Source organism: Podarcis gaigeae (genome assembly GCF_964106915.1).
Source record: "Podarcis gaigeae genome assembly, chromosome: 2".
Classification (NCBI taxonomy): domain Eukaryota; kingdom Metazoa; phylum Chordata; class Lepidosauria; order Squamata; family Lacertidae; genus Podarcis; species Podarcis gaigeae.
The window spans coordinates 113,980,156-113,989,899 of record NC_139679.1 but is presented as its reverse complement, the minus strand read 5'-3'; the positions used below and the strand labels follow the sequence as shown (position 1 = coordinate 113,989,899).

Below are 9,744 nucleotides of genomic sequence, written 5' to 3'. Positions count from 1 at the left end.
ACGGGCACCTACAATTATGATACCTTGCTGAAAAAGTTTTTGTTTTGCCACCTGGTTGTTTTAGAGGAGTCGTTTGGTTCTGTGTTGTTCCTTTGTCCTGCGGTTTATGATCTTATAACTGAACGACGTTTTCATTTTTTATTGGATGCCGCCATTAATAGATTTACGAGCTGGCAGTTTATGAGTACTCTTAAGAAATAAATACAATAAATAAACTTTTATATCGGACTTCCTTCTGATCCTATACTTAAGTGGATGAGCAGGCAGCGTTGGGGCAAAGGTCAGTCTTGCAGTCCTTGGAAATGACAAGGCGGCAGTTTCAGGCGTCCTGTTTATTGAGACTGCGCCTTTCTTGATTTGTGCTTCAGCAGGCGCTGTGGGTTAAGCCACAGAGCCTAGGACTTGCCGATCAGAAGGTCGGTGGTTCGAATCCCAGTGACGGGGTGAGCTTCCGTTGCTCAGTCCCTGCTCCTGCCAACCTAGCAGTTCGAAAGCACGTCAAAGTGCAAGTAGATAAATAGGTACGGCTCCGGCAGGAAGGTAAATGGCGTTTCCGTGTGCTGCTCTGGTTCGCCAGAAGCGGCTTAGTCATGCTGGCCACCTGACCCGGAAGCTGTACGCCGGCTCCCTCGGCCAGTAAAGCGAGATGAGCGCCGCAACCCCAGAGTCGGTCATGATGGGACCTAATGATCAGAGGTCCCTTTACCTTTAAAGGGGTAGATGAGATCCCCTAGATCTTCCAGTGCACTGGCATTAATTTGCTTTGTACAAAAAAGCAAATTAATGTGGTGCGAAAAAGCAAATTTTGTGGTGCGAAACCTCCCAACCATCTATAATTGCACAACCCTGAATTGACCGGGAACATGATTGAATCCTGCTCTAAAATTGTGACCGATAATAATAATAATAATATTATTTATACCCTGCCCATTTGGCTGAGTTTCCCCAGCCACTCTGGGCGGCTCACAATGGAGTGTTAAAAACAATACAGCATTAAATACAGTGGTACCTCGGGTTAAGTACTTAATTCGTTCCAGAGGTCTGTTCTTAACTTGAAACTGTTCTTAAACTGAAGCACCACTTTAGCTAATGGGGTTTCCTGCTGCCGCCGCGCCACCAGAGCACGATTTCTGTTCTCATCCTGAAGCAAAGTCCTTAACCTGAAGCACTATTTCTGGGTTAGCGGAGTCTGTAACCTGAAGCATATGTAACCTCAGGTATCACTGTATTAAAAACTTCCCTAAACATCCCTAAACAGGACTGCCTTCAGATGTCTTTTAAAGATAAGATAGCTGCTTATTTCCTTCACATCTGAAGGGAGGGCGTTCCACAGGGTGGGCGCCACTACTGAGAAGGCCCTCTGTCTGGTTCCCTTTAACCTCACTTCTCGCAGTGAGGGACTTCCAGAAGGCCCTCGGTGCTGGATCTCAGAAGCGTGAATGCATGTGCATTCCGATATAAAAGCACGCGACAGAAGTCCTTGCAATCTGGCCATCTGTAGCAGTTAAGGACTGCAGAGTGCCAACAGGACGGCACAGAAAAAGGAGGGCACTAGGACCTCGCGCTGCCTCCCTTGGATGTTGTGGTACCCAGTTCAGTGGATGCAAGAAGATCAGCTGTTTTGGGAGCATCATTGCTAGGGAACCATGGCCAGCCAGACGCAGGGAATCCAGCAGCTGCTGCAGGCTGAGAAGAGGGCTGCCGAAAAAGTGGCAGAGGCTCGGAAACGTGAGAGGGGGCTTCTGTTTTCTTGGGGGGAGGAGATGGGGGGTTTGAGGAGGACCAGAATGCCTGAGTTCTCTGATAAAGGATTGCTGTGCAGTCATCACAGAGGAGAATGAACTAGATTTTTTTTGGGGGGGGGCTGAGTGCCCTTTGGATCCATTCCCCAGTTTCCTTCTCTTGCCCAGGGCAAGCGCAAACCTAAAAAATCAGGCCTGGAGAGGCAGGTAATGTTCTTTCCACCTGACCTTCGATGTCTGTCTCGCCACCTCCATCGCAGGGAAGGCCCGGAGGCTGAAGCAGGCCAAAGAAGAAGCCCAGGCTGAAATCGAGCAATACCGCTTGGAGCGTGAGAAAGAGTTCCAGCAGAAGCAGCAGGCGGTAAGATTTCTTGAGGGTTGTTTTTTTTTTATGGGTGGGGGGAACTGAGGATGGAGGATGAGTCATGGGAGGAAGAGGCAGACCAGCGTCAGAGGGGTGGGGAAGCGATTCCAAATGGTATAGGTTAACCTTCGTGATTCCCCTCCCACTTAAAATTGGGAATTTGGGGATCAGGAAAGGGTTATTGTTAGGAAAGGGAAGATTTTTTTTTTAATAAATGTTTTTTATTAGATTAAAAACATTTTTACAAAATTATACATCCATTTTTAACTTAAACCCTTTTTTCCCAGAACTTCCCTCAGCTTGTCTGATAATTTTCCGTTTATTTTTTATCCTCGTCTCACATTTCCCAATATTATATTGCACTCAAATACTCTTAATCACACCATATTTTTTAAAAAATATTTCTAACAGTAATTTCACAGAGCTTCTTGAAAGCCAACGAACGTTATTTGCTCATCACATAAATTTTTGATATACTCAGGGAAGAATTCAGGGCAGCCCCTGTTCTAAGGTGGTACGGAGGATATGGGGCAGGTTTGAAGGAGGCAGGATGAGCTGTTTACCTTCTAAGAGGCCGCTGCACAGGCAAAATGGATGGCTGTGGGAGAGGGAAGAGAATGGTTTACTAGTTGTGCTAGATGTAGCTCAGTGACAGAGCATTGGATCTGCATGCAGAAGGTGGCCAGTTCAATTCCTGTCATCTCCAGGTAGGAGATGCCCCAAATCCTAGACAGCCTCTGTCAGCCTCTGGATGATACAGAGCTGAATGGACCAAGGGTGTAAGGCAGATCCCTATGCAAAAGAAGATTGGGTAGACCGTTTAGGGTCGTTTTCCAGACCTCCTTATGGCAGAGATGGATTAGGGCAGGGATGGATTAGGATGGGATGTGGGTGGCGCTGCGGGTTAAACCACAGAGCCTAGGACTTGCTGATCAGAAGGTCAGCGGTTCGAATCCCCGCGGTGGGGTGGGCTCCCGTTGCTCGGCCCCTGCTCCTGCCAACCTAGCAGTTTGAAAGCACATCAAGTGCAAGTAGATAAATAGGTACTGCTTCATCGGGAAGGTAAACAGCGTTTCCGTGCGCTGCTCTGGTTCGCCAGAAGCGGCTTAGTCATGCTGGCCACATGACTCGGAAGCTGTACGCCGGCTCCCTTGGCCAATAAAGCGAGATGAGCGCCGCAACCCCAGAGTCGGTCATGACTGGACCTAATGGTCAGGGGTCCCTTTACCTTTACCTTTAGCCATGTGATCCCTTCCCAATGTTGCTAGAGCGTGGTTTAGACCACGCAGGTGGCACTGTGGTCTAAACCACTGAGCCTAGGACTTTCTGATCAGAAGGTTGGCGGTTCAAATCCCCACGATGGAGTGAGCTCCGTTGCTCTCTCCCAGCTCCTGCCAACCTAGCAGTTCGAAAGCATGCCAGCGCAAGTAGATAAATAGGTACCGCTGTGGTGGGAAAGTAAATGGCATTTCTGGTTTCCATCCGATGTCCCATTGAACCAGAAGCGGTTTAGTCCTGCTGGCCACATGACCTGGAAAGCTGTCTGTGGACAAACGCCGGCTCCCTCGGCCTGAAAGTGAGACATAGTCGCCTTTGACTGGACTTAAGCGCCCAGGGGTCCTTTACCTTTTTTACCTAGAGCAAAGCACCCATCGTCCCTGGCTACCGATCATGCTGGCCGAGGGGAGTTTTAGCCCTATATCTGGAAGACACATTGGCTGCCCCAGGACTCTGCATGTAGTAGCCAGTTAAACTGGCAGCAGAATCTTACAGAGGGGTAGTACCTCTAGTGGAGAAAATGTCATGGTCCTTCTGGGGTGGTTTGTTCACCTTTGGTCCCCACCGTGCATCTAGCTCTCACTTCCTAGAAGCTGTCAGCATGCGACAGCAGCCACCTCCCAGGAATGGGTTCGATTGGCCGGCTAAACCAGGTGAGGGCAGCTGATGGGTCTCAACCCCTCAAGAAGAAGAAGAGTTTGGATTTGATATCCCGCTTTATCACTACCCGAAGGAGTCTCAAAGCGGCTAACATTCTCCTTTCCCTTCCTCCCCCACAACAAACACTCTGTGAGGTGAGTGGGGCTGAGAGACTTCACAGAAGTGTGACTGGCCCAAGGTCACCCAGCAGCTGCATGTGGAGGAGCGGAGACGCGAACCCGGTTCCCCAGATTACGAGTCTACCGCTCTTAACCACTACACCACACTGGCTCTCAATGCATGATTAGAGACTTCCCATGCATGCAGAGATGTGTAGTGAGCAGACATGACCAACAGTGTGTCCAGCGATGAAGAAAGCATTTTCTGCATGTGCCGTGGAGGGGAAGTGAGGGGCAACCTGGGAAAGGAGCCCATCTAGCAGAAGGAAAACGCTGATCCTAAACCTTCAGTGCCTTGCGGGAGATCTTCAGGAGAATAAAAGGCTCAGAAGTAACCTTACGCAAATCTGGAGTGGTGTTATGTATTGAAGTTCTCACCCTGGCCACTGGGGGTATTGTGTACAGTGGTACCTCGGGTTAAGTACTTAATTGGTTCCGGAGGGCCATTCTTAACCTGAAACTGTTCTTAACCTGAAGCACCACTTTACCTAATGGGGCCTCCCGCTGCCGCCACGCCGCCGGAGCACAATTTCTGTTCTCAACCTGAAGGTACTATTTCTGAGTTAGCAGAGTCTGTAACCTGAAGCGTATGTAACCTGAAGCGTATGTAACCCGAGGTACCACTGTATATAGTTTTCACTCAGGTCCACGTCAGTTAATTTAGACGGGAAACCCTGGGCTGTTGTTGTTGCAATGTTGACAGCCAGCTGCCTATAAAAGCAGGCCGGCTGAGCGGTTCAGTTCAGTTCAGTTCCAGCTTACTATAAAGAACCACTTGGAGAAATCTCTGTGTTGTCTGCTATGTCCACCCACTACTTGATACTGGGGACGAGGATGGGATTGGATGGTCATCAGAGCACAGCCAGATTCGGACACTCACTGAGCTGAAACACTGAGTGAAATCACTGAACAGAACCCAATTCAGAGCTGACCGTACTGGCTAGAGCACTGTGCTCCATCCATCGCCCTCCACGTCGGCATCGGAACCATGGCTTCACTCGTGCCTCTACTGCCATTCGCTCCAGCCTCTGAATCATGGGACTCCTACCTTGCTTAGTTTGCCTGCTTCCTCCAAGCAAACAAGCTGATGGAAGGGTCAGAGGAGCGTAAGCTGGGCCTGTTCCTCAGCCTCTGTGGGCCCGAGGTGTTCAAGACAGCCCAAGTTTTAGCAACTGGCAACAGGACAGCACCCACCAGAACACGCATGGGTAGCAAGCTAGCTTAGAGAAGGCTGCAAGTGGCACATACCAGCCCTGTCCTTTAGGGCCTTGCCGCCACTCGCTGCCGCTCACCTTCCGCCTGAGGCAAGTGGCTCACTCTGCCTAATGGTAGGGCCAACTCTGGTTGTTCCCCAGCACCCTCCCCATCCAATGGCATGGCAGCTCTGAACACTGAAGTCTCATATAGATATCCTGGCTGATAACTATCCGAATTCTTCCATCCCAGTGCTGGAATATCTGATTTGCGGATGACGCTGAAGTTGACACTTTTGCTGTTTAGACACGGCTATGACGTCAAGATAGACTTCACTCCTTACCTGTACCTTCCTTCAGGTGCTATCATAATTCCTAACTTTGTTGTCTCTCTCTCCCGCCCACAGGCTCTGGGCTCGCAAGGGAACCTGTCTGCTGAGGTGGAAGCCCAAACCCGCAAGAAACTGCAGGCGATGCAGGGAGGACAGGCCCGGGGCAAGGATCGAGTCCTGCGACAGCTACTCACCATTGTTTGGGACGTGCGACCCCAAATACACCCCAATTACCGCATAGCTGCCTAGTTGACCCATCGGCCCAGCCTGCAGTTGCCAGCGAGGGGACCTTACTGACCAGCATCAAACACATATAATGCCCCTGATTCCTAAAAGCAGTGGTGCAGTTAAATAATTTTATCTCGGCCCTTAACGGTGTTTCAGGAACTCTTTAGATGATGATGATTTAACTTTAATAACAATAATAATCATTCTTGCTCCCAGCTACTCTGGGTAGCTTCCAACACATATAAGAACATAATAAAACATCAGATATTTAAAAACTTCTCTTTACAGGGCTGCCTTCAGATGTCTTCTAAAGGTTGTACAGTTACTGATCTCCTTGACATCTGATGAGAAGACGTTCCACAGGGTGGGTGCCACTACCAAGAAGGCCCTCTGCCTGGTTCTTAGGCATATGACTTTAAAGCACGTGATATCCCCCAAATAATCCTAAAAACTGAGGTTTGTTCATGGTGCCGGGAATTGTAGCTCTGTGAGGGGTAAACTACAGTTCCCAGAATTCTTGGTTGGGGGGGAGTCATGTGCCTTCACTCAAAATATGGTAAGCCAAATTCCGGTGAGCGGAGCGCAGAACTTGTTCCCTAGAATCCTACTCTGACAGCACCACTGCCTCAAATTCTAACTTTACATGCTCCTAGAACCTCTGTTCCTCCCAATCTGCAGCACATTTCAGCTTCCTGTGCTCCTATAATCCCCCACCAATTTTTTTTTAAAAATACTTCTATCATATCTCATATCTAAGGCTGAAAATAGCACACAATGGTTATCAGCACTCCATTATCCCAGACTGAAACAGCAAGCTGGTGGCAGGAAAATTTACTCAGTTTTATGGATGCTCTCAACCTTTTATCAGCAATAGGAGTAAGGAAGATTATTCAAACTGGGGGCCATGTTTTCTTGTGGGCAACCTTCTGGGGCAAAACTGGGCAGAGCAACAGACTTTTTGCCTTCGTACAATAGGCTGCATTCCAGCCACAAAAAACAGAGGTTTCTACAGAGCTACACATCTCTCTAAACAGGCAAAGAAGAGGCACAACCAAGGGCAAATTCCAGTCAGGCAAAAACACTCACGCATTGAGCAAAGCAAAAGACAGAGTGTGGCTTGAAAAAAACCCTGAGGCCCATATAGGAGAGTGTGGAGGGCCTGAGGTTCCATACCCCTGCTCTATAAAAGCTCTGCATAGTTCCCTGTTTCTCTGCTCCCACAATATATATATATTTTAAGGGCAGTAAGGTCCCCTTAGCTGAGCCCTACAAAATGGGTCCACCACTTTCCACATTGCAGTTCTTGGTTCCTCTCTCTGTTTTGCTGCACCCCGTGGCATGAAGGGGTGTGTTGAGAAAACTGGGGCGAAGGGGTTATTGGGAGTGGCCCCTCGCTTCCTGCTGGTGTCTGTACGTGTGCCGAAAATGTAGCTCCTCATTTTTGTTCTGCTAGTGTTGTACCCCAGGACTCCTTCCTGGTCCCGCCCTCCCCACAAATGTGCAACTGGACGTTTCAACAGTCACTTCCAAACATGATTAATAAAAAGTGTCATTACGGTTGAAATGGATTAAAAAGTGCTTATTATACATCTGTGGGGCGAGACCCCCTGGTATCTGAGGGAGATGGGTCAGTGTCAGCAGGTGAAATAATGTGACTAGTATTTGTTTGTTTTAAAATTTTATTTATACAGCTTGGTACCTGCTCTTCAACATAAGGTCTCATGGGCAGGTTACAATAGCCATGCAGATTTATTTGAGGGGAAAGAAGGTGCTTTCAAGGTAAAATGTGCACACAGCCCATATTGGAGAGATAGGTCACTGGCTATAGGGGCAAGACAAGAGTCATAGCCTATCGCCCTATCGCCTTAATAGCTCAAGTACAGGGTTGTACCCTAAAGCTGCAGTCCTAAACCTGGGAACATATCCCATTCAATTAATGTAAGATAATTCACTATGTAAGATAACAACAACAACAACAACAAATTTTATTTATACTCCGCCCTCCCCAGCTAAGACCGAGCTCAGGGCGGATAACACCAAATATAAAAACAATTGATTGAAATACAGATTAAAAAACAAGATTAAAATACATTAAAACATTAAAATGCACCCTCATTTCAGTGGAAACTCAATCAAAAACTTTTTTGGGGATAAAAATGTCAAGTCTTCACCAAGGCTATCTATCCAGACCGGTCTTACACAGGCCAGAAAAAAGCCAGGGAAGTCCCCAAATAGGAGTTCCAACACAGAAGGAGAAAGGAAAAAATGATAACCCCTCATAAACATCCCAGTATTAAAAGTGTGTAGCCGAGAGAATGGAACAGGTCTACTGTGATATTTAAACCCGGAATACTAATCCTGCATAATACCATGACGCTATGGGAATAGGGAGAGAAGCATTGTGAGAGCTATTTCAACAGGATCTGTCCTGAGTTGTATTCACTCCCATCCAGTTTTTAACATGTGCCCCCTACAATAGCGTAGGCTAAAAGTGAACCGCATGGACAACACTTTATGAAGAAGCAAAAGCCTTTATATACGGAACTTCGGAAGTCGCAGAAACGAGACTTTAGACATGTCTCCATCCAGACGGCAAGAGAGAGTCTAAAAGAAGCGGGTTTCAAGAGAAAACAATTGGTTTCATCTCAGGAACGAAGCATGCAATCTTCATGTTAATTAAAGAAAGCAGGCCGCGTGGAGAACACCACGTGGAGTTATGGGACCTGGTGTTGGAGACTTCAGAATCCAGACCAGAATGGAAAAATCCAGGCAGCAATATTTTTTAAAAGAAGTTTTATTGACTTTGGTTTATTTGTCAGACAAGCAAAGCAAAGTGGGTACATTCAGCAAAAATGAGAGAATGCCCCCGAACACCAGGGGCAGACAGTTTTTATCCCCTTAGGCAAAGCAAAGTTCAGCCTCTTCACCCCCCAAACATTCCCCTTTATGCATATTCATTGAAGCTCAACCAATTAAAGAATTGATGGTGGCCCTTCGGTTCCAAGCTGCATTATCCACTAGGTGGCGCTGCGAGCTTATAATCCTCTTGACCTATTTGCAATTCCTTGTAAAACCACATTGGCCATCCGTATTCTCACCTTATTTTGTGGTGGGCTACATCTTTCCTGTTGTTCACTCTATTCTCGGTGTGTTTACGGGAATTGGGTCAATAGCTAGAGCAGGTGTGAAGTGCTCTGACCACATTTGCTGCATTTACAAAAATGCTGTGTGCAGGCAGAGGAGAGAAATAGTTTTTAGCTTTTAGCTTGCTTCTTATAAAATGGCTTCAGTCTGGCTCTCCAAAGTGGACCCAGGTGGACCCCTGGTCCTCACTCCTCCACTGGAAGTCTGCGAGGGCCCCTGCTCTTAAATCTTCCTTATTCCAAACTTCCAAAAGAAATAAGCAGACTAATCTGGGGCAGAATGCAATGTGCTTCGAAGTCCCACCCAGGAGAATGAGGTCATAACCAGGGGGCTTGTTGCACCTGCTTGATGCTTTTCCTTGCTCGCCTTTCTATGCATGCAAGGTGCAAGGCAGAAACTACCCCCTCCCATTGTTATTGGGCTAGATCTCCTTTCAGCCCTGATCACTGCCCATGCTGGCAGGGGCTTGTGAGAACTGAAGCCCTGAGGGGCGCCTTAGTTGGTTCCCCCTGGTGTAGACAATGCTGAGTCAAAGGGGTCCACAGCCTTGATTCTGTATATTTAAGGCAACATTTTAAAATAAGGTGAACATAGGAAGAATGTGACCGTTTATGTTGTAGCTCTGAGACACCATCCAATTGATGT

At 47.6% G+C, this 9,744-nt stretch overlaps 2 protein-coding genes across 2 annotated transcripts in view; one reads left to right on the top strand and one right to left on the bottom strand.

Annotated features, from left to right (window-relative positions):
* The window catches only part of LOC310837988 (E3 ubiquitin-protein ligase TRIM11-like), a 1,016,249-nt gene that overhangs the window by 184,263 nt on the left and 822,242 nt on the right, over positions 1-9,744 (bottom strand). The gene's annotated exons all lie outside the window — the stretch shown is intronic.
* ATP6V1G2 (ATPase H+ transporting V1 subunit G2) lies at positions 1,554-7,519 on the top strand. The gene is made up of 3 exons (XM_083725472.1): positions 1,554-1,728; positions 2,003-2,103; positions 5,803-7,519. Exons 1-3 carry the CDS (start codon positions 1,647-1,649, stop codon positions 5,974-5,976), a joined length of 357 nt encoding a protein of 118 aa, XP_083581598.1. The 5' UTR covers positions 1,554-1,646; the 3' UTR covers positions 5,977-7,519.

Bases quoted from the DNA above. Each gene is read 5' to 3' on its own strand.
- ATP6V1G2 (XM_083725472.1), top strand. From the start codon at position 1,647: ATGGCCAGCCAGACGCAGGGAATCCAGCAGCTGCTGCAGGCTGAGAAG. The intron at 1,729-2,002 runs GTGAGAGGGGGC...CCTCCATCGCAG, and splicing joins AGTGGCAGAGGCTCGGAAAC to GGAAGGCCCGGAGGCTGAAG. The intron at 2,104-5,802 runs GTAAGATTTCTT...TCCCGCCCACAG, and splicing joins TCCAGCAGAAGCAGCAGGCG to GCTCTGGGCTCGCAAGGGAA.